Below are 26,748 nucleotides of genomic sequence, written 5' to 3' on the forward strand. Positions count from 1 at the left end.
AGCAAGTCGGCCAGTGATGTGGTTTGGCCTTCTATAGTCGAGATATCTCCCATAAAACGGCAGGGGTTCGACCCCTGGCCGTTGATGGCGAGGTGGACCCCTAACAGCATGTTCCGCAAAAGAGCGAGACGAAATTCTCAGTGTGACAACAGGATGTAACTGTTCAGACCAAGGAGATGGAAAAATAGCTTATTTGTCCATTTCCAGGTTCGACAACAGATGCTATAACTGTTTGGCACAGTTTGCCCACAGCTCCACCTGAATAATTATTCACACTCCTCGTGCCACGCTGGTGTGGTGGTCCCCAGGTTGCCGACGAATAGCTAGACAGAACACTTCCAGTTACGAACCAAGCACTCAGTGTAATGAAACTGTATAAAGAAATGTAATCTTAGTGTGCAGCCGAGCCATTCGCCCACTCTTCATTCCACAAGAATTACGTCATGGTACGATCACACTTTGAAATTACGCTCGACTGAACGCTTCCAGCCACGAAGCTATTACGGTGTGTGTTCATACAGTAACACGATTTCATAAAACAAACGCTAGCCTTCAACTCTACAAGAACAGTACACGTATTGTTTAGAAGAACTCTATATGCAACAACACGTGACTTTATATCATTCGTCCACTGTCCACATTCTAGTAGTAGCCAACGATAAACTCTAGACTCAACATCCGGTGTTACCGTGACTTGCACAAGTGTCGTCATCAGCAACTTGCATTCAGGGGTATCCAGAACGTATGAATTCTTGCACAGAAACAAGAAACTGGGAAAATTCTTCTTTGGAGTCAGTGCAAAAATTTTAACATGTTTTATACAATCTGTAAATTACAATATCTGATTCTATATTCTTTAGAGAAAAAAACAGCGTTTATTTCGTTCGTTTATCACAGAAATTGCAGAAATAGGAGCAAATTTAGTAAGTGACTACAGTTTTTACGGATTTCTAATCGCGGGTATTTAAATATATTGCGTACGGCTGCCTTTACCGGAATTTAAATGCCCGTAGGATAAGCGTTAAATTACAAGCAGGTAGCTTGGCTATTTCGAAAGGGAAGGGGTGGGATTTTCCTGCATTGCTTTGACCACCACAGATGAAAGTAGCATCAGAGGGTTGGTCTTAATAGAAGTCTCTTCAGTTAATGTGTTGCTCTTTAATTTAATAGCCTGCATCAAAAAAGTGTTTGTGTACTGAAAACGCCTAAAGAAAAGTGCAGCAGTAAATATTTAAAAATGTGGTGGGTGTCGGTTAGTAGTGACTATTCAACATACGGTGTCGTCGTGTACTGTGAAGTGTGCGCAAAGGAAGTAAAATCTGAAAAGAAATTTCAACTTTAACAACACTCAGGAATGACTGCACATATTACGGCAAAGAAGGGGAAGAATAACAGCACACCACAACTACTTCTTGCACAGGTCAAACCCAAATCCTCTGTTAATACATTTTCAGCCAATCTTTGTAAGGCTTTAGTATGTGGCAACATTCCATGGAATAAATAAAGCAATCCAGTTCTGCGATATTTTCTGGAGAAATATTGTGTAATTAAAAAAATTCCAGATCAATCAACTCTTAGAAAAAATTATCTACCTTTGCTTTATGAATCTACTCTGGAGTTAATCCATTCTGACATTGGAGAGGACTGTGTCTGGATATTGGTGGATGAGACAACCCATTTATGTGGCCGATGCATAGCAAATTTTGTAGTTGGTAAGCTACATCCAGACGAACCCGTGAATCCTCATCTTCTTGCTTGCAGAGTACTAGAGAAAACCAACCATAGCACAGTAGCAAGATTTGTAAATGATTCTCTGCGACCACTATGGCCATATGAAATTGAGGAATAATTGTTGTAAGGTGCTTGTAATACTCACAGATGCAGCTTCCTATATATTGAAAGCAACAAAGGCCTTACAAGTATTTTATCCAAATCTTATACACATAACCTGTTTAGCACATGGGTTACACCATATTGCAGAAAAAATATGCGCACAGTTTCCAGCTGTTAACGATTTAATTGCAAGTGGGAGAAAACTATTTCTGAAAGCACCAGCTGGTGTCCAGTTCTACAAAGATTGCCTACCTCATGTTCCTCTGCCACCTGAACCTGTCCTAACTAGGTGGGGGACATGGATATCAGCAGTTTCATTTTATCAGGAGAATTTCAATCAAGTAAAAGAAGTGGTTACCAAACTTGAAGATGAGTATGCATGTGTCCGTGAAGCAAAAGTGGTGTTTGGAAGTGATACTGTTTATCAAGTTGTGAATGTTATCCATGCACATTTTTTCTGCAATTTCAAAAGCCATTGAGATCTTAGAATCTTGTGGTGCACTCCTACATGACTCACTTGAACTCGTTCAGAAAGCAACTTGTTCACTGAATTCCGCTCCAGGCGAAATTGGAGAGAAGATTAAATTCAAGTTAGAAAAGGTGTTGAAATCGAACCCAGGACTAAAAAAAATCAGTCAATTAGTCAGTACTTGAGTGGAATTAGGGTATCTTTTCCAGACGAATGTTCCGAACCTTCAACGCCAGTGTATAAATACTGTCCAATCACATCAGTTGATGTAGAAAGATCATTCTCAGCCTATAAACTCATTTTGATGGACAATAGATGCAGTTTGTCTCCAGAAAACACTGAAAGACTTCTTCTAGTTGCCTATTGTGATGCTACTTTCTGCAGTGAATGATAAATGTAAATAGGTGAGTCTGAATAAAGTGACCTGTTTCTTAAGTGCATATTGTTTTATTTTTGGTGTATATTTTCCCGCTTTGTAGTGCATATTTTAAGTGTTTTTAGCGCATAAAGATCCGGGCCCTAGTAATAAGTTATTCATTTTGAAGAGTCATCTGAAGAGACATCGGTGCATACATGTTGATGTGTGCAGTAAATCATAGAGCAGCAGAGATGGGTATAGACTAAAAGAACAGTATGTGACTTGTAGCATGCCCCAGTTTTCATGTTGTAAGTGAGACAGCTTTGATGTTTGTGGCATGCTTCAGTTTGTAGAATGCTACAATATATTGGAGTTGATTGCCGTTGATAACCTTTCAAACTGACAAGAAATGAACTGAGTCCCATGGTACAAAACATCTGTGCAAATGAGTTCCATTTGATTCTGATTGCTGAATGTGCGCAATGCCCTGTCTTGTTGAGTGGAAACAGATATGACATGACATGACATGACATTCTCCTTCAGTTACGATGATAATTCAGCACTGGAAGCTAATTATTAGTAGAGTGTAGCACTGAAATGGATCGACAGCTTATAATTCAGCATATCATATGCTTTTTGCTGTACGTTATCTTTGCTCTTCTGCCATTACAAGTGAGTAAATTTGTTGATCAGTTAGTTTCAGATTGATATATCGCTTGGATTGAGTATATTGAGATAACTGTTACGGATTGGTCAGATGAATACAAACTACACTATATTGGACATTGAAGACAGATGTATTTTTGCGGGATACTTGGTATATTGATTATAAAAGAAAGTTTAACCCCTTGAGCGTGACTTTAAGCAGAGCCATTTAAATCCCTAAGCGTGTGTGGCACAACATCTGCATCCTCTCAAACCCATGCTCTAAGCGTGCGCGTCCCATATGTTGAGTCCAAAATTCTTAATGCCTACACTCTGATGTATGTAATTCCAGTGAATGTATGTGTGAGCTAATACTGACTTCTTTCATTCCTTGCTATCTGTTTGTGTCTGGTATTTTTTTTTACTCGCGTTGCTTGCTACAAAGCATCTGCTGTCTGCTGCTTATGAAAGAATTGTTCCCACTCACATTCCGACTTGCTTTCAGAGAGATAATTTGTTAGCTAACTTTCATTGAATGCTTGTTATCTGTGTTTGTGTGTCAGTATTTTTTTTTTACTGGCTTGGCTTACTGGTGACAAAGCAGCTGTGTCTGATTGACAACGTTACGAACCTAGTGGTCGAAGTTGCCTGACGCCTGTGTCAATATTTATGAATTTGTTATCTTTTTCTGCCTTGCGACACTCTCTTAGTGGAGCCCCATGGCATCTCGGTCACGTGACTTGTCTGGCAGGACAGTTTCTTGCCCCTGACACAAAATCATATTTCAAAAGTGGGTTCCCACAACTTCGAATGAAATTAGGGTATTCCTAGGTTTGCTTATGCTAATGGGAATTCAGAAACCAAACCTCAGACTGTATTTTAGTAGGAAACATATGTTAGAATCACCATATTTTCCCAATGTAATGAGTGAAGAAAGGTTTTCATTGCTGACCAGATTTCTCCATTTTGTAGATAACACCAATAAGGAAATTGTATAATTCTTCCAGTTAGTGAATATTTGAAAAAGGAGTTCCAGAAAGTGTGCATACCGGGCAAAGAAGTAAGTGTCGATGAATCTTTGTTATTGTGGAAAGGTAGACTTTCGTGGAAAGAGTATATTCATATGAAAGCTTCCCGGTTTGGGATTAAAATTTTTGAACTTTGTGATTCCGCAGGATATTTGTGGAATTTTATAATTTACAGTGAATGAGGGACAAAATTAGGCTGTGAAATCACCAAAGACACAGATCTTTTCTCAACAAAAGTTGTTCTAAGTTTGTGCGAGAAACTATTAGACTCGGGCAGATGTGTTTGTATGGACAATTTTTATAGCAGTCCCGATCTTTTCCAGAGATTAGTTCAGAGCACAACAGATGCTGTTGGAACAGTGAAAATCACGCGCAAAGGTATGCCAATAGATCTAAAAAAGAAACTGAAGAAAGGAGAAGTAGTTAGTGCAATGTGTGGGAAATTGATGGCGTTGAAGTGGAAGGATAAGCGCGATGTCTCGGTGCTGACTAATAAACATTCAGAGGAAATGCAACCCATAAGTCGAAAGGGTGGGTTAGAATTTGTAAATAAACCTATGTGTGTAATAGAGTATAATAAATATATGGGAGGTGTAGACTTGAAAGATCAGCTGCTAGAAACATTCTTGCTGGAAAGGAAAAGGCAAAAAGCATGGTACAAGGAATTATTCAATCACTTAGTAAATACGGCAGTGTTGAATGCTTACATTCTGTACTGCAAGGCTGGTAACAAGAAAGATCATCTGTTATTAAGAATAAACTTTGTAGCGTCTCAAATTTGAGATTCGAGATTGTAAGGTATTACCCAAATGTTCGAGACTTGCGAAAAGTGTGTTACAGCTATTACAGTAATATGTCAACACCTGGACTGGCAACTAGGTTAAGAATGTTGATGATCAGCATTTATGCGTAACCGCACTAGCAAGAAGCTTGCCCCACTAGGCCACTGGAGTATCGTAATATTACCGCATAAACAGCGATGAGACGCCATGGGCCCGCCCACAACCATCAATAATAACCAATTAGAATATTACTTTGGGAATTGAGGACACTGAGGAGTTAACTACCCTCTGTCGTCAACAGCTGAATTAGCAAATTAAAACTATAAATTACTGAATTTCGAGAGACTTTGGAGTCTGATCTAACAGAGAATATTGAGTTGTCCGCCGGAGGCTCTAGTTGACATGTGTGCCACAAGATGGTGGATGGCGGCAGTAATCTACATTTGTATTACAAGTAAGTCTCTTTGCTCATATACGCCATGCTGTTAAACGTTAATGTTGATAAAAGTGTGGTTGTGTGATCTTGAGACAGTCTCCAGTGTACCCAGCGAGAGCCAGGGTAGAATAGGGTAGAAATGAACAGAGAGTGACAGATGATGATAGGAGTACAGTTTCAAGGTACCTCCCCCCACCGACAAGGAAGGTAGAAAGAGCTTAGCGAGAAGTGTCATGTAAGCAGGCCAAAGCAGGCCCTTTTCTTAATGTAAATATTAATGTAAATAGACAGTGTACCTAGGATAGGATGTACGCAGGAAGTTTTGATTCACCCCTTCCTAACCAACCGTCCACGTCTGATCCCGAGCAACCAGACCAAGACAGCCGACGGCAGCCGAGTGCAGCGAAGATTTTAGAAGAAGAGTAGCAACAGACCAAATTAATTATATTTTCTCACCCCCTCCCCCTGAGGTGTAACAAACTTAGTGAATAAGATCATAGCAAAGTCCCATGGACAGAATTTAGAAAAGCGCAAAGGGCGTCCTTCAGATACCGACATTGGAATTTAATTGAAAGGATCATGAAAAACTTGCTTACATCTTTTCATTGTGAATATCAGCAGGGAAACTAAGTGGTCTGTCTTTAGATCAAGAATGATAGTGGTTTGGCACTGGGACACTCCTTTGCCTTAGAGGGAAAGAGTCAACTGAAAATTGTGAAATATTTTTTAATAAAATTAGGCAATGTCATTAATATTATTAATTGGAATTCAGAGGTTTCATATAGTGGAATGACAAGAATATCTTTTAATTGTACTTAAATTCAGTGCAGATATGCCCCTCCCTCCATAGCAGTTTTCTTCACTGCCTGAATGAGCTGCATCATAACTGAAGCTAATTCTTGGTCATGCTGAGCAAGTGATCTCTGATTACTCACACTTTTCTTATCAAGGAACGCTTGCTTCATTTTGCATAAGATGTACCATACATTCTCTTCCTCATGTCTCCACACGTTGGCTGTCGCTGCATCACCAGAACTTATCCTGCTCCATGGTCCTGGAAAATGTGTTCCATTTTGTGTGTCTTCACCATATAAAGTAGTGGGCAGCACACAAATGGAATTGCAAGTTGCAGTTGTCCTCAGAAAAGTGTGAAGGTAGGCTGATGCTGTGTATTCTGTATGCTTAAGGAAGGACTATGGAATGAAATCATCTGGCTCTGGATAGGGGCCAGTGTCTGGCTGTGAATGATAATGAACCTTTGCAGTCTATAACATGTTGGTAATTCATTGAGTAGCTGAGCAACTAGTAGCTTCTCTGGAAAGGTGTAGCTGAGTATTTGACATTAGAACTTCTAGATTGATTGTCTGGAACTGGCATTTGTTGTTGACCCCATCCTGCTGAAGCAACCCAAATGAGTCTCCGATGGTCAGTAAGTCTGGGTTCTCCTGTTATATACATTGGGGTAGTACAGTATGCTATGTATATACTGTACCTGAGGGCAGTGACTCACATCCAGCCAGTCAGTTTACCAAACCCTGTATTGCCACCAGACTGAAGCAAATCTTGTCTTCTTTCAGGAAATGTACTTTTTCAGTATGTTTTTCTTTTCAGTTTACTAATATGTAAGTAATTCCAGGGAGCTGAGATAGTAAACATGACGTCATCTTTTTTCCTTGTATCCTATGCGATGTTCTTAAAATGAATCTCGGATATGAGCTGCTGGTTACAGAAATGTAAATTTTATAGGTAATTTTTGTAATTTTTAGGTTTAAGGTCATTTTTTCGTTTTTGGGCTTTTAAGGGTATTTCTTGTCATTTTTGGCCATTTTAGGGAATTTTTCTTCATATATTTTTGGAAATATGAATAATATGGAAGCAAAGTGTTCTTTCTCTTTCTCCTAACCGCTCTCTAGAAAGGCCATAGTATACAATAATAGGCTGTAATCCTGGCCCGTCCTTTCAGTTTGTTTTGCGGAAGTGCTGACAATACATATCATGGAACGGTATGGCGATGACTACTCACACTGCGGCTCTTTGTACAAAGCAATTTGCTTAGTTGCATATATTTCTAGTTGGAATCTCTTGCTTCATATGACATTGTTGTTCAATAAAACTCCTGTCTTCCGTTCCTCACCCTTGACCTTACAGATAAAGATACAGTTGACGAAAGGTTCTCGGTGAGAAAAGTTCAGTTCTATGTTGCGCTAGAGTGATTAATTTTATCATGATGCCAAAAGCAAAGACAAATAAATCGTGTCATTTATAGCAATTTGTAGCTGAGTTTGGAGATGATATATTTTCGACTGACGGTGACATTTTATACTGCAAGATGTGTGACAGAAGTAGGGGCAGAAAAAAGATTCATGGTACAACGTATCGGCCGCAACAAGCATATACGAGCAGTGCAAATTTCGAACAAAGAGAAACCTCTGCAAATATTACTGCAACAGTTTCATCTGGAGGTGGAAATAAGTCATCAGATGTTTTCAGAGATCTGTCTGATGCTTTGGCGTCCGCAAATAATCCATTTTGGGCTCTTAACAATGGAAAACTGAAAAATTTTCTGGAAGTAAACTCTGGTCATTCCATCCTGGATGAATCCACACTCAGCACTACAACAGTATCATGAAATGATAAGGAATAAAGTGCATAGGAAGAAGATTTTCATTTCCATTATTGAGACCTGCGATACAGATGCTCGCTGCGTGGCAAACGTCATCATTGGAACCTTGGAAATTGGCAGACCAGGTGAAGTGTTTCTGCTTACGAGTGAGGTGCTAGAATCTGTTAATTATTCCACAATTTATAAACTCTTCGACAGGTCGATGTTCCTACTGTGGCCAGAGGGTATACGAAACGACGTCTTGCTTTTTGTGACTGATGCAGCTCCATATATTGTAAAAGCAGGCAAGTCAATAAAGTCGTTTTATACAAAATTGGTGCATGTTACTTGCCTAGCATATGCACTGCATAGAGTGGCAGAGGAAGTGAGATCAAGATTTCCTCAAGTGGATGGTCTCGTGTCGAGGATGAAGAAGATTTTCGTCAAGTTTCCAGCTCATAAAATGTATTTTAAGTCTATGGCTCCTGGTGTTCCCTGCCCCTTGAACCCATCATTACAAGGTGGGGAACGTGGACTGATGCTGCAATTTACAATTGTGATCATTTTCGGGTAGTGAAAAACATTGTAGATTCAATGAAGACGGAGAATGCGAGGGCAATTGAAGCTGCTCAGGAACAGTCCTCATGCATCGAAATGGAAGGACAGCTGGCCTTCATAAAGGCAAATTTCAGTTACTTGACAGAAGGAATCCAATGCTTGCAGGAGATATTCTGACATATTACATTTTTGGGTGATATTTTAAGCCATTTCTCTGGATTTTTTTCTGTCATTTTATAGGTCATTTTTTAAATATTTTCAGGTCATCAAAATCCGGGCCCTCGTAATCTTTCATGGAAGATGTTATTTTTGAGACCTCGCTTCCCACTAGCTCAGAAACTGTTTTAATGTATATAAATTTTACGTCACATTGTGAACACATGCTGTGCATAGTGAAACAGCCGCTTGGTGTAGCTGATGCAGCAGAAGACAATGCAGAGCCATGTGGAAAGGATGGATGAGGAGACCTCGGGGAATAAGAAATGTGACTGAGAAAGCAGATGGGCAGAACGACAGTGAGACTCTGAATGTGACGTAGAAGCCTGTACCTTAACTGAAGGAGAAGAAAAATATATTTCTGACTGCTTCATTCACCAAAATTCATAATTTAAACTTGGTATTGTATATCACTCAGAATCACTTGTTTGGTTTTCGGATTGTGTTCACTGTTTGGTGTTCAAGAAACAAGAGAATGTACTATTTCAGGATCTGGGTCTGTTTCAGTCCTCTCGGGGGGGGGGGGGGGGGGGGGTGGNACTCTGCTGGGTCCGTTAGAAAGAACAGGACAATGGACAAAGTCAAAAAATCCAGTGATTCTAGAAACCTTTAGAATCTACAGGTATCCTACAAGTGTGTGTGTGTGTGTTCTTGCGAGCCTGTGTTATTTAGGGTTTATTTTACAGAGGTCTTAATATTTTTGGCTACATAGCATCGGTTGAAAAAATGCTTGATAAGTGGTGAACTTCGAACAATTTGAAACAAAGCAGTTGTTACATTTTACCCTGCAGCAACTAAAGAATAACCTGGAAAGGGTCAGTCGGTACAGCCAGTCACCCCCCTCCCCCCAGATAAGTGAATGGTTCACCTTCTGGATACTAAACTGGATAAATTGTTTCATGTCTGTTATGCTCGTTGTTGAATTGGATGAGGAAGCCTGGCTGTGTCACATATGTATGTATCTGCATGTCATCAGGCTGTATGTTGGTAATTTGGAATATATGGGCTTAATGGAAAATTGAGATGTCAGCACAGTACAGTAGATCTAAGCCTGTGTTTTTGGTAGAGGGCTCTAAAATATGCCAGCCAGACTTGCCGGGGTGTCACATTTACATAAATTAGCTCACATACGCTTTTGGCACAGATATTATAAACTGTGGCAACAGAAGGCTTCACAAGTTGTGTCCATTTCAAGGTCAACGTGTTTCAACTGTTTGAATGCTGAGTCTTTACAGCTAACATGGCCAAGACAGGCCACAGAAGCATGGTTTTTCCTCCTTTACATTGTGGCATCAAATAGTATTCACCCTTCAAGTAAGGTAAGGGTAACGGTAAATTTGTCCAAGCACTATGCCAGGAATACATGGGGAATTGGATGTATAGCCCCACCATTCTTCAATTCAGCACTAGATGGAGATGAGTGGTCAGCTTCACGCACCGGTCTCCTTTACCCTATTGGAAAAGCCCAAGATACCAATTGGATAGGAGGTGCCATTGAGACACATAACCAAAATTTTGTTCATTCCAAGACCATTAATGTGTTTGGAAATACGCTCTGTTCAACAAGAGGAGGTGTCAATGTGTCTGAGTAGGTGCCACAACTGTCGCTCTGTTTTTTTGCACAATTTTACGCTCACTCACATCGTCCAGGTAGGGGCACTTGTACTTCGTGGACACCGTGCACATTTTCAGTTTACTATATTGAACAGAGTTTATGCAGGTTATACATAGAATATCTGTTATTGCAGGCTTAAGCATCGTATTTTGCCTTATTTTACCACTCCAAAACACCACTCATCTATTCCTGTGGGCAGGTTTGTTTTCTCAGGAACATGTTTACAGGGCTATTGCTTAGAAACTGTGTTGCATGACCCTGTTGTTCTATTGTTGTGGACGTTACATAGCAATAACTTTTTCCAGAGTCACCAGGTAACAGTGGGTCTATACACCACATTATTTACTGAAATGGATGCAAAGTTTTAAGCTTCTAGCACCTTTATGTTTTTAAAGTGTAGTATAATATTTGTGCTTAACTTGCTGTCAGCATATAGTGTGTCTCTGTGTTTGCATGAGAGAGAGAGAGAAACACAATGTTGTTTCAAGGTCAGAAGCTTTAAGTTAAGTACCACCAAAGGTGGGACAGTGGAGACAGAAGTTATGTTTTAACGCCATGAAACTGCCAAACCTGTGTACTGAATGCACCAGTTCCTCACAAAGTTGTATTGTAACCCAACTGAGATGTTGCAGTTACAAGCAGGGTGACAAGGATTTGTTCCCATTTCAAGCCAAAATGAAGGGAATGATGGAGATGACCCCCNCCCCCCCAAACACAGGACTCAGGAGGGGACATGATTGTTGTCATGGTAATACAACATGATGGCAGTGGGAATGCTGTATGCAGAGAAGTTACAGAGACCCCTCTGTTGCATGTCTTGCCCCCAGGAGATTTTATCATTGCTGTTGCAAGTTACGGAGCATGAACTGTTTGTTATTAGCAATTGTTCTTGTCATTCTTTAGGCGAGCATCATAGCAATAAATATTTTCTCTTCCTTCTATGCAGCTGTGTTAATTTCTAACAGTAGTTCTCTTTATACATGTAGTCTGTTTTACTTTTAACTTTTGGACAACCATTTCTCATAATCTGAGTCACTTTTCTGCATTTGAATCACTTCCTGTTTGGCCACATCATTTGTTGTCTCATATCGTATGCTCTGCACATTTCTTCATTTCCATAAATGTTTAACATTTCCTAAATGCTTGTGGGTATTTCATCAGTTTTACTGACAAACTGCTCTTGATTCTCTGTAATAAATTTTTTTCTTCTCTTCTGGCAAAGAAAAAAAAACTTCTCCAGTAAACACTACTATTGGAAAAGAATCTCATTTGAAATAATTTTACAATTCTTATGAGTGGCACCTCCCATCTCTTATCTCTGCTACTTCACAGTAGAAAAATATTGTAATCCCCCCCCCCCTTCCTATGTGGCCATGTCCTGTTGCCACTGTCTTCACCAGTCTCAGTCCTTGTTCTCCTTCAGTGTTGCCACTTTACACTTTGCCTCAGTATCATAATGCAAATGCTCATTTGCTGATATAACAGTACAAAATTAGAAAGTGCAGCACTGAATATTAGGACTGCAGTTTTCTCTGATATGGCACCAGACACAGAGTTGTGTCCCAGAAGTCTGCAGTCTTGAGAGATGTCAAAGAGTGAATGACAATGGTATATCACAGTGGGTAAATGGCCTATAGTGAAGAAGATTAAAAATAATGTTTCACCACATTATTCATTCTGAGTGTAAGAGAAATTTCCACAGTAATTAACAAAGATTTGAACCTGGAAGAGAATTCATTCATTCATTTATTGTTGGAGGAGGTGGGTTTCCTCATGCACTTAGACCAGTTATTGGTCCATTGTGCATCCCCCTTTAATTTCTACTGTCTCCATACCCTACCGGTACTGGTGCCCGTTATCAGTCCCTTTCTGCCAGCGAGGTCGGCCCTCTACTGGCAGTGGTATCTGATAATTAGTCCCTTTCTGTCAGCGAGGTCGGTCCTGTTCTGGCAGTGGTACCTAATACTTTCCCCATCTACGGGAGTCATTGGAAACTAGTTGGGCCGGAAATTTTGCCTAATTTAGCTCAGAGGTCTCCTAGAGACATGAGGTTCTTTTACGTGCCGTAAATCTACGACACGGGACCCACGGAAGGGAATTACTATGCTTTTAGTTACATGCTCAGCTGGGGTTCTCTAGTCCTAATCCCTCTTCCACTCATAAAGGTTTAGTTCATGTTTACCATCTGGGCTTATGCACAACGCTATCCCATCCGCATCCACTTCCCCTGCAGCAGCCCTGTCAGGCAACCCATCAACTTTTCATACCCTGCACCAGTGGCCTGTAACATCACTGCATTGGGAGAGAAATGCAACTGGGTTGCAGGAGTCACAAAAAGCAAGAGAAGCTATGAAATGATAGTCCTTCACAATATTGCACAAGAAGCCTCTGTGAGCAGTTACAGTTCTGCATGCCGGTATGCTTGTGGTTAAGGTGACCAGGGGTGTCTACCAATTTGCTATCATCCATTAAACGTACAGCACTGAAGTGGTCTCTGGTGGTATAATATTGTAACGTGATTGTATTCGTGATATTGCCGATGGCAGTAATTGTCAGATTGTTAATTGTGTGATTGTAAGAGCGAATGTGAAATAAAATTCGCTATATTAAATACGGCGTGAAGTTATTTGTCGCGTGACCTACACAACACGTGACAACTGGTGTCAGAAGTGGGATTTGAACTTACACACGTGACCGACAAGATTCGAACTCAAGACACGTGACAATTTTCTGTCAGAACTGTTTTACGAACTTGAACACGCCTCGACAGATAATTGAATTATTGTGCATCGAGTATTATACTGTTACAACATGGACATGGAAAAGATGATGGAACGTCTGCTGTTCGCCCAGGAGCAAATGGTGGCCAGACTGAAAGCCGATAGGGAGGAAGAGAGGAGGAAAGAGAAGGAAGAGATGGAGGAAAGTAGGAGGAAAGAGAAAGAAGAGAGGAGGAAAGAGAAGGAAGAGATGGAGGAAAGTAGGAGGAAAGACAAAGAAGATTTCCTGGCCAAATTAGACTCCTGTCAAGAAAAGGCGGAGATCAGCCACAAGGAACTCCTAGCCAGAATGGACGCCGACTCGAAAGCCTGGCGAGAAGAAATGGCCGCCTGGCGAAAAAAGACTTCCGCGGAGACGAGAGCAACCCAAGCAAGGGCGGCACAACAAGAAGAGGCCCCCATTGCAATACCGGTCGGAGTGAAGATGGCCTGCCAAGAAATGGAGGCACGTCCAGACGATGAAAAGCCAGCCTCAGTGGATATGACACCTGATGCGCAAAACTACGAGAGGTACCCGAACAAGACGCCGAAGTAATGCCGGTCGGAGAACCGAAGAAGAAAAGGCGTCAGCTCCGGGGGGGGGGTCCAGCTAGCGCGACACGTCACAATATGTACACCACATTTCAGGAAAATCAATCAGACTGCATACTAATCACATCACATGGTGAATAAAGCTTGGAAGACACTTCATTTTACAATGCGAATTCTTAAATGTGAAACAGTAACACTAAAAGTTTAGCCTACACATCACTAGTGTGTCCGATTCTTGAACATGGGGCGGCGTCCTGGGGTCCTTACAGGAAGGGACAGATAAATGCACTAGACTGGGTCCAAAACATGGCAGCCATATTTGCACATCATAGAAATGATTTGTTGCATACGTGGAAGTGTACTTGTATAATTGTGTACTAGATTTTGTATTTTTGGCCATCTTAAATATTCTTTCCAAGCTGTGGACCGGCTCGCAACCAATGCATAGACTAAACAAATGTGTGTGTGGTCTCCTCCCCTTCCACACACGTGTGAAGGACAGAACCCAGATTGACTGGGGTACTAGGGCAGACTGCAGCTTGGAGGTGAAGGCGAGACACAGTTGTCACAAGGGCTAGACGAGCAGGACTGCGGCCTCGCCCCTTGTAGGGGATATTTAAAGTGCCCACCTAATTCTATGTACTTCATCAAGCATCTCTTATTCTAACAATATAGCACCGTTAAATCCAATTGCTTGCTGTTGTCTTTCCACCGAATCCCAACCCCGTACATCGAATCGCTCACCGCTCGGCGAACCTGAGTATCCCTGAATTACAGGGATACAACACTGGTGTCAGATGTGGGGTTGTTGTTGTTGTTGTTGTTGTTGTTGTTGTGGTGGTGGTGGTGGTTGTGGTGCGTGCGTACGTGCGTGAACAGCAGACTGGCAACAATAACTACTCATCGGCGTCACGTGTGTGTGTGAAGTATTGGAAAACGGAATTGTAACTGTGCTAAGATAAGAGTGCGAAAAGCTGAAGGAATCCCGATAGGGAAACCGCCAGCGGGAAGTGTGAAATTTCCAGCCAGGATTCTACGTCACACTGATGCAGTAGCGGCAGTTCGGGATCGAGAGTCGATCCAGACCGGAGAAGTGGCAACGGGCGTACCGTAGTGTGCGCTAGTCCATAGCGCTGCGGTTGGTCTACACGGCAGGTTCCAACGTGCTGCAAGCGATCTACGCGGCAGGCGTACAGAGAACTTCAGAAAGTTCCAATCCATGCCTAACCTGTATCCAAATTTAGATACTGAGGTTGTAANAGAAGTGTGAAATTTCCAGCCAGGATTCTACGTCACACTGATGCAGTAGCGGCAGTTCGGGATCGAGAGTCGATCCAGACCGGAGAAGTGGCAACGGGCGTACCGTAGTGTGCGCTAGTCCATAGCGCTGCGGTTGGTCTACACGGCAGGTTCCAACGTGCTGCAAGCGATCTACGCGGCAGGCGTACAGAGAACTTCAGAAAGTTCCAATCCATGCCTAACCTGTATCCAAATTTAGATACTGAGGTTGTAAACGCGGACAGTAGTACTGCCATTATGACAGAATATGTAGTAATCAGTGAAGCTTTAAAGCTTATAACTCCTTTCAAGGGCGAAAGAAGGGAAGTTTTCGCTTTTATAGCGAATGTAGACACAGCATTTGAAGTTATTGACCCTAGGAACTCAACCACGTTGTATAAGTTTCTTTTAACGAGAATTAACGAAGAGACAAGAACCGCAATTTCTCATAGAAATTTGGAAAATTGGGGAGAATTACGAGAATTCCTAAAGAACACGTACACCGAGAATAGAACGCTAGATTACCATGCTAATCAATTGTTCAGTACCAAGCAAACTAAGGGGGAGAGTGTGTCTGACTGGATCCAGTGCATTCAGAAACTGGGATCCAAATTTAGAGAAGCTGCTTTGCAAGACTGCGAGCAAGAGGAGAGAGCCGGAATCTTAACTCTCTCAGACAGGTTAGGAAATATTTGCTTTGTGCAGGGTCTGTATTCAGGCAGAATACAAACAATTGTAAGGAGTCGAAATCACGACAAATTCGATGAAATAGCCGAGACAACCTTGGAAGAAGAAAGTGTTATAATTTCAAAGACTGAGAAGTGCAAATGTTCAAACATGGTTTCGGATAGTTTGAAATGCAGTAATTGTGGCAGGAACAATCATGTGACGAGCAGGTGCTTTCTTAAGGGCAGGAAGGACGCAAGGGTCAATCCATTTTTCTGCAAGGCACGAAAGTCGAGGGCCCAGTCGGGATATTGTATGTTACAACTGTTTGGAAAAGAGGCACATATCTCGGGAATGTACAAAGCCTAGGGAAAAGGCAGATAGACCGGAAATTAATAAAGGCAAATCTGGGAGTAACAGTTCGGGAAGCGAATCAAGACCATCGGGGAAATGGCAGCCAACCGTCGGTCCAGTCTACTCGGTAGGCTGCTTATGGAGGAATGATTGTGAATTCCTCAAGCTGAGAGTGAACATTAGAAAGACAGGTGAGTTGTTGTTGCTCATAGACTCTGGAGCCGATATTAGTGTCCTCAAGGGAGAGAATTTGATAGGTTTGACAGAATATGATCCAGAAAGAAAAGTAAGGGTGAAAAGCGTAAGCGGATCCCTGATAGAAACACATGGAGTGATAGAGGCTGAGATTAACCTCGAGAATAGTTCGATTACGCACGAGTTTCAGTTAGCAAACAAGCAGATAGATATTCCTTGTGACGGGATAGTAGGAAGGGATTTCTTCCTCAATGCAAAAGCACAAATATGCTATGACACTCAATGTGTTAAGCTAAATGGGGAGATGATCAAGATGGTGAATGCTAACCAAACAGAAATCGCGAAGACAGAAAAAGACGCGAGAGACCAGGAACATGATCCTACCACGGAGATCGGAATGTGTTGTCAAGCTACGGGTGAAGCAAGGGTCGCCATTAGTGGGGATCCTAGACAAATGAGAAATTCGAGAAGGAATTTTTATGGCAAGGTCATTAACCAAAGTGATAGACGGTTATGTGATAACTAGTATTTTAAATATGAACGACGAGGAGGCAGAAATTGAGGAGCCGTTAGTAGAACTAAACGAAGTCGAACCAGTACAGAATCCCACAGGACCAACTGAAGAAAAGCGAAAGGATAAGGAAAAGAGAATCTTGGAACAGCTGAGATTAAATCATCTGAATGATGAAGTAAAGAGATTATTGATAGGGGCGTGTCAAGATTATCAAGACGTGTTCTATTTGTCGGGAGACATTTTAATCTCCGGCCTACGTTTTCTTGCCAAAAATAAATGCGGCAATTATACTTTATTAAAAGTTAAATGCCGAAATCAATCGAATACCTTCAATAGTTAATTTAAAAATCATATTTCTTCAAACGACAACTGACATCCATCATTTTTCTTCCAGATCTCAGAAAGAGCAACCTGGCCAATGATATCAAATGCGCATTGAAAATCAGGAAGTCTCAAGGATTTAAGGCTTGGATCACTTACTCGAAATATTGCACCAAGGCTTCCTTGCCCAGATGTTGAACTGGCCTCCGCAATCCACTGGCTTAATCAGAATTTAAGGAAAACCAATCAGGCCAAATAACAATGGAAAATGACCGCAATGTATTAACTTTTATACACAAAGCTCATCAGCGTTTATTCTAAATTAATTTTGGAAGCGAATGTGTTTCGTGTTCACCAAGTGTTCCTTGTGTGACATATCATTAAAATGTATAGAAGTTCTTAAACAGGGACATTCTTAATATTTAAATCGTCTAACAACCTCTCATTTTTCTTCCCTGTTTAATAAAATAACAGACCTCTAGGGAAATGCAATAAAATTGTTCACATATAATTTGGACAGAAAAAATAAATTCTATTGTATTTTCAAAATAAAAGAGAGAAACACGTAGCATATATATCACTAAATGTTGGAATGTAATATTTTGTGTTTCTTTATAGTTCCTTCCCAATTTGGTCCCCATTGCGAATTTAAGTGTGTTGTTTAAAAAATTTAAGTGTGTTGTTTAAAAAATTTAAGTCAATAACATTAAATATATTTTTAACAATAAGCTGTAACATACGATTTAAAATATACCAAATAAATTCTTTTTCTTTGCAATTACTGTGTAAGATATATTATTTATATGAGATGCTGTAACACCAATACAAGCAACAGTATTCATGCAACTTACATTCTCATAAGATTAATGGAAAAATATAAACATTTACATAATGATAAAGTTAAATAGGGGAAGTGCCTCAGTTTCTTAATAAGGATTCAGTAGTTCCGAAATTGATTACCAAAAATCCCATCTATTTTGCGGATTGGTTTGATACATCCATACATCAATGTCTCCGAGTTCGTTTCCCTATGACGTCACTTATCAGCAAGATAAACCCCCACAGAGCACCACTTGAGGGTCAGGTTTGGTAGGGTGAAATGAGGAAAGTTTCTGCTGGCTTTCATCCTAACAGTAAACCTTGATTTCTTTTCCCACAGGATCCATAATAATATTTATCTGTCCCACGGCTCACACTGTGTCTTGAGGCTACATTTCACTGGTGGGAAAGCGAATATCTAATTTTCTTTCTTCTTTGATAGTCTACACACCACATTTGGACAAAATTTTCACTTCTTGCAGGCACAAACCCATTGCTGAAATTTTAGCTCTATTAAACATATCACGTAGGACATGAGTTACTCGTCGCGTACAAATGTTTACAACGACGTTTCAGAATTTAATGACCTGTTTCCCTCTTGGTTATGGTTTATTTAACAATTCTGCCTGCATCAAAGATCTTTAATCCGTCCGAAACATTTTTTAGAGTACGTCACAGTTTCCATAGTCAATCGTCGTGTCTTATGAGCGTAATCTTTGGTATGAAGATCATTTCTCAAATAATATGATGAATATAGAATCTAGAAATTTTGTGACCATAACATAAAGCTTACATCATCATCTGATGATGAGAGATCATTAAAGCTGTTTAGACACATGTATGTCGTCGAATGGTAGGTCAACGTTAGTGAGAAATTAATTTTAAATATATGGAAGTAACATTGGTGTCCTTGTTGATGTAGCACTCCGGTAATTGCACGGAGAACTTGAAATAAACCACAAATACCCCAGTGAGAACACTGGATATTCTACCTGAGAACTGAACCTCTCACCTTCCAATACACACGTTAAGCTTGAAGCAATCGGCTCATTAACTTAATATAGACCTCAAAACTGAAGAGATAGGATAGTCGGTACCCCTTCCGGGATTCGAACGGGGTAATTACCAAAACACAAAACCGCTATCTGTGAGCGAATTTCTAGATTCTATGGGAACCCTCAACGTCTCATAATCCTATGGGCCTCCATGGCCTGTTACAAGTAGCTTTACATTACAAATTTTATTATATGTCTGTTCTCCCATCTGCACTAGCATTTCTAATAAGACACCTTGTACTAGTATCAGTCACGTTAGGCTATACAGACATAGCAAAGAAACAAGAGTGCAGACAGGATCATTTCAGAAGACAGGGCTGAATGATGAGAGGTTCAAGGTTCTCACTGTGGCAACTATGCGAATCACTGCCATCTGGAATGTAACGGTGGTAACGATCTGTCAGGTTAGACGGTATCGCATCACAGACGACGGTGATCTCAAGGACAATACAATATTGTGACATGTAGACCCATTGATAGGCAACGACAGCGAAATAAGCAAGCATACAACCACCGCTACTAAGTAACCGTCTCCGCCCAAAGACGCGGTCAGCGCCGAGACAAGTCTAGAGATAAACCCAAGGAAAAACCCTGGTGAAGGCGGGATCGAATACCTCCACCCTATTTTTGCGAGTCGTAGGAGGCGACAAAAAGAAAGTCTCGAATCCGAGAAAGTGCAATGTTGTTACAAGTCCCAAGGGCCTCGGTCCCGAGAGTGACTGCGCTGGAGAGGATCAGCAGCAACTAAAACGAGACTCGTCCACTAGTCAGACAAAGCGCCCCACATCAAAAAATCCGCAACTGTCTCACAGTAATAAAAATCTCGTCGTAAGCCCCAGATGGATGCTTTATTCCGAGACAGACTGGCCGAATGACCGTCGGTCGTAACACAAGACTCAAGACTGAGATGGACCCGCCTTCTAGTCACAGAAGATGTTACATAAAAACGATGACCGCAAGGGTTTGTTTGCAAGAAAGTAATCTATGGTCGTGGGTCTCAAGGGGCTGTCGTCAAGGCCAACGGATTGGGAAATGATTGGCAGTAAACCGCTGTCGTAAAGGAACTGTGTCTCTGACTTAATCAGTCAGTCAGTCAGTTAGAAAGTCAGTCAGTCAGTCAGTCAGTTAGTTAGTCAGTCGGTCTAGAACTGCTGCAGCTGAGGACGGGAACAATTCGGGAAACCAGAGGAAGCGGAACGTCTGATGTTGAAAGCCGTTACCAGGAGTCTGGTGAATACACAGCAGGCTGAGAAGACTTAGGTGTATGCTCTATTGAAGTGTAAAGTGTGTGAAATAGAGGAACTGTTATAATTACTTGTAGTCACTGAGATATAAGGGTTCAAAAAGTGAAATTATAAATCCAACCCCCGTCATAGTCATAATAAAATCTTCACAATATGTTACTGCTATTGCTACATTTCTCAAACTGTCGTTAAATGCTATAAACGCATCTGAAACAAACATATCATGGCGTATACAGTTTCAGGCGGCAGTACGTAGCTACAACATTATTTATCACTCCTTACTCAACATAATTTTTTCATTTTAAAATGTGACATGTGCTTTAGCATCATCCTGTCTGTGTCTTGGTTTCAGTTCATACCTAATGACTTTAAGTCAATTGATGGGTTTTCATTAAACATATTACAGCTGTCATGCCACAATGGGCTACCAACATTTGTTTTATTTTCATTTCCTGTCATTAAGAAATGAAACATGGCACCCGTGCGAAATTGTCAGGCAGGACTGATATTAGTATCGTTAATATATACCCCTCAAATCTGTTGTGTTAACAGATATCAATAAATAAGCAATTTCAACCAAGGCAGTGGTGTTACGCAATGTAAAATTATAACATGGCGACTGCGCGAAATCTTAATTTAACTGATGTATGAAATCGATACGCAGAAATTACAAGCAGATCTGTAGATTTCTTACCAACGGTAATTTTACGTTAATAATTACAAATATGGCGACACAACGAACCATCAGAAAATCGTTGAAACATTCAGAATGTTACGTGCTTCATTTGACGTAAGAGAAATCTGTATTTGTGTCTAGGTTCTTTAGATCAGAACTGTTGACAAATCGTATAAAACGTTGTCATTCTCTACATATTAATTGGTCATGAAATGGTTTTGAAGGTTAAAATATCATTGACAGTTCTTTGGCAAAAATTATAGTAGAACTGATAAATGGAAGAATCCACTCCCTCTAGATATCGATACAAAGCACGTAAACAGGTTGATCTGTCCACTTACATATGAAATGGACATGCCGACATTTCCTTGTTACATGAAAGAACATAGAATTTCTTATGACCTTCATGAGCACAGAGGAAATGTCTATTCGGTGGCCTACATTCACAGTGAGAATCCCCTGTTGCCATTCAAGTTATGTTTGTTTTATGAATAAATCTATTTAAAGTAAGAACCTCATGTACACACGGTAGGGATGAAAGTAAGTCCCTTTAATGTGAGGGTTCACGAGTTCATAACAGATTGGCAGCAATTGTCTAGTGCGACAAACTGGGTGATCAAAAGAACGGCGGCCTAAATTGTAATATAATGTTCTTAACACAAATGGGTTACAGGGGAGGTTCAAATGAATGTAAGAATCTTACAGGCTACAGAAAATGATCTAATCTTCCCCTTCTTTCTAAATGCAAGCATGAATATTTCGCCAAGGTCAAGGTCAAGGTCATGTTACAACTGACGGTCAGTCAGTCTGTCTGTCTTGGTGTCGAGCCCCAGCTGGGGCTCATGACCAGATATTTCTTTTGAATGAAAGTTTCTGTCCTGTCCATGTGTAGAGCCCTCTCTGACGAGAGGTCGGGTCTGTCATTTGTTAGTCAGTCTGTATTAATAAGTCCATTGTCTGTATTTACACATATTTACAATACACAATTATTTCTTATTTAAGTGTACAATATATACACGGCCTCTGTCAGTCCAGGCTAGGTACAGCAGATAATGCCCATTTATATATATATCCTAGTAGCATACGACCGTTCAAATGACTAGACTGCCGTGGTAGCTAATACTACTAGGATATCCTAGTAGTATTAGCTACCACGGCAGTCTAGTCATTTGAACGGTCGTATGCTACTAGGATATATATATAAATGGGCATTATCTGCTGTACCTAGCCTGGACTGACAGAGGCCGTGTATATATTGTACACTTAAATAAGAAATAATTGTGTATTGTAAATATGTGTAAATACAGACAATGGACTTATTAATACAGACTGACTAACAAATGACAGACCNTAGCGTTGGCTTCGATCATTTCTATGTGTAATCTCCAAGTCACTCTCTTATCGAAGATTACACCTAGATATTTTGCACTATTTACAAATGGAATATTTCTTCCATTTAGAGTAAGACAAGACTCAGGAGGGCGACGACCACGAGAGAAGTAGACCCCCCGAGTCTTATCTTCATTAATTTTTATATTCCAGAGCTCACACCAGGTCTCCAATGAGCTGAGATCGCGCTGGAGTTTTCTAACAATTAGACTCTCTTTGCGATCTGTCGCATATAGACAGGTGTCGTCCGCAAAAAGGGCCAATGAATACCATGTGTTTGGGGGGTATCATTAATGTACATGTTGAAAAGAGTGAGGGGAAAGGACCGAAACTTGTGGCACCCCTGATTGCATTTCCCTTGGCGTTGACATTTCCCCTTCAACAGAGACACTGAATTTACGTTTAGATTGAAAGGACACAATAATCTTGATCAAAGAGTTGGGGAATTCCAATTTTGATAATTTAAACAGCAAGCCTGAGTGCCACGTGGTATCGAAGGCTTTTTAGATGTCCAAGAACACTGCAGCCGTAGACAATTTATTGTTGAAATTAAGGGTCACGTGGTCCGCCAGCCTCATACATTGCAATGTCGTGCTGAGACGTGCACGAAAACCAAACTGACTTGCGTTGAGCAGTTCTCTTTCTTCAATATGTTTATGGAGGAATTTCAAAATTGCTTTTTCGAATAGTTTTCCTGTCGTGGACAGGAGGCTGATCGGACGTAAATTTTGAGGAAATTTTGGGTCTTTACCCGGTTTAGGTAAAGTTATTATTTTTGCTTCCTTCCAAGTATTTGGAAAGTGAGAGAGCCGAAAACAGTGATTGAATAAGTGAGTTAGGTGAACCAATGGTCTCCTTGGAAGGTGCCTGAGGCATTCATTTGGAATGCCGTCAATTCCACAGGCCTTTTTTAATTTCAGGGATTTTATTAATTTCTGAACGTCACATGGTCTGATCCTTAGAGGGGGGTTTTCATCCACGGCTTCCAGCAGAGCTTGAACTCTAGCCTCCACCCGCTCTTCATGGTTTTCGTCGCACAGGTCATGTGGCGTGAACTGAATTTCCAAGCAGTCGGCAATTTCGTTGGCTTTTTCAGAAGGATGAAATTTTAGGCCAGAAGAACCATGAATAGCAGTTGGTGCCCTTGGTCCGTCTCTCTGAAGGAGAGATTTCGCAATGGGCCATATACACTGAGGTGTGACTTCAGCGTTACTTATTTTTGTTTCCCACCGTTCAAGTGCCTTTTTACGGGTCATTCGCCTGATTGATTTGGTGACCCAATTGACTGCCGTTTTACACGCTGGATCCCTGGTTTCTTGCCACAGTTTTCGTAGCCTCTGTTTATATTTTATCAAACGATCTAGACCAGGAAGATCGTTGTTTATGTCCGAAAGTGTAACTTTACTTGTCGACAGCCTATATGCCGAAGCAATAGAGGCTGCAAAGTCGCGTGCCGCTTTATCGGCTTCTACCCCCGAATTTATTTCTAGTTTAGGTGATATTAGTTCAGAAGCGAGGCTTTGAAACCGCTCCCAATCTGTAAATTTTTCAATGGGTTCCGAAAGGTTGCTAATTTTAACGTGATCCAGTATGTGAAATACTATTGGTAGGTGATCTGAATCCAAAATATCAGAGACGACGACCTCTGACATTCTGATATTTTTGTGAACCACAATGTCTAGCACGTCACCATTTCCCGCAGGGGAATAGTGAGTGGGGCACTGTGGAGCTGAGATTTCGAAATCGCCCATATCAAATAAATCCATAAGTTTCAAACCTGAGGGGTTTGAAACTCTACTATTCCAAAATGGGTTCTTAGCATTCAAATCACCTGCCAAAATAGACTTTCGTCTGAAGCTTAAGAGCTCAGTGATGTCAGCATCACTCCAGGCTTTGCCTGGAGATTTATAAACAGCTGCAAGCAGCACTTCGCTATTACCAATTGGTATGCAGACCCCTGTCGCTTCTACTGAAACAAGGGGTGGTAGGTCTACATGGTTGTGGGGAATGCCTTTTCTTACTGCAACGGCAGTTCCGCCATTTCTCCCGGACTGGCGGTCGATTCTATAAAAGTAGTAATTTGGAATAAAGAACCTCTCGTGAGGTTTCAGATGTGTCTCTGAAAACAGGGCCACATCTACGTGTAGGTCTTGCAGCTGTTTACTGAGCTCATAGCGCTGCCTCCCAATGCCATTCGCATTAAATGCTATGACTTTGAGGGGCCTATGTACTCTAGTGGCCATTTTGTTTCATTAGGCTTAAAACAATTTTGGTAATGGCCATTATTTTTTCCTCTTCGGACACTGCACCACTGACCTCTGTCATAATCTGCTGTACTACAGTCACTACTCTCAACATATTGTCGAGAGATGGACTGTTTACATGACTAGCCTGAGTTGACTGACCTGTTTTTGGTTCCTGTACAAAGACCGGGATGCTCGGTTTCGTGGCTTTTGGTGGGACTGCCACTGGAACTTGGAGAGTCTGAGGTCGCTGCTCCTGCGATGTGCTGCCACGGAGCGCTGCCGCGAAGGAGACTCCAGGGCTAACGATATTCGAGGAGAACACCCTTCCCGTCGTAGTTTTGGGTGCTCTCTGCGATTTCCTCCTCTGCAGTTCCTCCCTCGCGTGTCTGCAGCCCCGGTAGTTGGCGGGATGTGGCTTCTCTCCTTCTTTCAATTCACAATTGCAGCATGCTGGAGTGGAGGCAGCGTTCTGCTTCTCAGGACATTCTTTGTGCAGGTGGCCACCCCCGCACCACATGCAACGTGGAGGTTGTTTGCAATTGGCCCAGACGTGGCCAAACTGTTGGCAGTTGTGACACTGCGTAAGGCCACTCTGTGCTCTATATGCCTCAACCCGAATGGAAATGTGGCAAAGGCTTTGAAGATGGAAAATTTCTTGAGATTTCGCCGTCCGGGTTAGGGTGATAAGGAAGAGCGGGAGGTTTCTTGCTATCCTTTCGTCTGAAGGCGACCCGCGGGTGGTTGTCATCTGCTTCACGCTGACCACATCAAATCCCAGGGTCACCAGTCCATCAGATATATCCTCCGCAGGGGTATTGTGAGGGAGGTGACGGATTACGGCCTTTATGGGTTTTAGGGACTTGGGAAAGAAGGTAAAATATGAAAGACTGTTGTTAGATAGATGGGACTTGACGGCTTCGAAATCCGCCATGTTCTTGGTGAGGACTCTGGTCCCGTTTCTGGTACTGCGGAACTCAAAGTCGCCTTTGACAACATTTTTCAGTTGCTTCTGCAATTGAATTAGGTTTACAGTGGACGTGAGGATTATTGGGGGGGGCCTGCCTGCTTTGCCTGAGGTTTCCTCCTCCAGCGCAGTGGCTTCTACAACAGAAGTTTCAGTTTCCATAGTTGCCTCCCTGAGGGGGGCGAAGTAGTTTTTGGTGGCAACCTCTGGCTTTGTGTTGCTTCCGACTGCTGCAGTTGGTTTTTTCGGAGTCGGTGCGGTTTCAGCGGTACTTTGTCGTTTCCGCCTACGGACTTCTTTGAAGCCTTCCTCCCCGGCTGGAATATTTTTGCCTGATGTACTGGCCTTTATCAGTGATTTCAGCTCATTTAGCGTGACTGTATAGTTGCCATAGAGCGCACTGAACAGCGTCTTGCCGGAGAGGGACTTACAGTAATTTATCCTATTTTCATCGGCGGTGCTGACTATTGCCGCCCATTCTGCACTTTCTCCAATTGCAGCAGTTGTGAAACCGGCCACGTCCTCAATGCTGCACAAGATGTCGAATAACCGCCTGTACTGGGTTTCGGCCTCGGGATATTGTCGTATGATTTCTTTACATTCGGCCTGAAGAGCGGCACGTTTTTCGGCCCAGAATGCCTGGTACCCCGGCACAGGGACGCCAGCCATTACTGGCTGGACACTTACAGATTAAACACCCGGCCGAGTACTGACGTACAGAACAAATATTGAGACACAACTCACTGCCCGCACTGAATTCACAATGTTGTCCAGAAAGAAGAATTCAGTCCAAATTTCTCATCCAATATCGAGTTTTGTCGAACAGAGTTACTCCTTACAATCGAATACTCGGCGAGGGCGTGAGCGAGGGTTATGTTACAACTGATGGTCGGTCAGTCTGTTTGTCTTGGTGTCGAGCCCCAGCTGGGGCTCATGACCAGATATTTCTTTTCAATGAATGTTACCGTCCTCTCCATGTGTAGCGCCCTCTCTGACGAGATGTCGGGTCTGTCATCTGTCAGTCAGTCTGTATTAAGTCTATTGTCTGTATTTACATACATTTACAAATACACACTTAATCCTTACTTCTATGTACAATATATACACAACCTCTTTCAGTCCAGGGTAGGTACAGCAGATTATGCTCTTTATATATGTATATATATATATATAT

At 41.6% G+C, this 26,748-nt stretch overlaps 1 protein-coding gene across 1 annotated transcript in view; it reads left to right on the top strand.

Annotated features, from left to right (window-relative positions):
- LOC117282867 (zinc finger protein 345-like) overlaps window positions 1–16,872 on the top strand; it is a 38,417-nt gene extending 21,545 nt beyond the window's left edge. The window contains exons 6-7 of the mRNA XM_033754293.1: window positions 4,657–4,864; window positions 16,364–16,872. Of these exons, the coding sequence (XP_033610184.1) occupies window positions 4,657–4,864; window positions 16,364–16,872 (717 nt within the window). The remainder of the gene's footprint in view (window positions 1–4,656; window positions 4,865–16,363) is intronic.
- Window positions 16,873–26,748: the final 9,876 nt, after the last annotated feature.

The sequence above is a fragment of the Cryptotermes secundus genome, unplaced genomic scaffold (assembly GCF_002891405.2).
Source record: "Cryptotermes secundus unplaced genomic scaffold, Csec_1.0 scaffold942, whole genome shotgun sequence".
NCBI lineage: Eukaryota > Metazoa > Arthropoda > Insecta > Blattodea > Kalotermitidae > Cryptotermes > Cryptotermes secundus.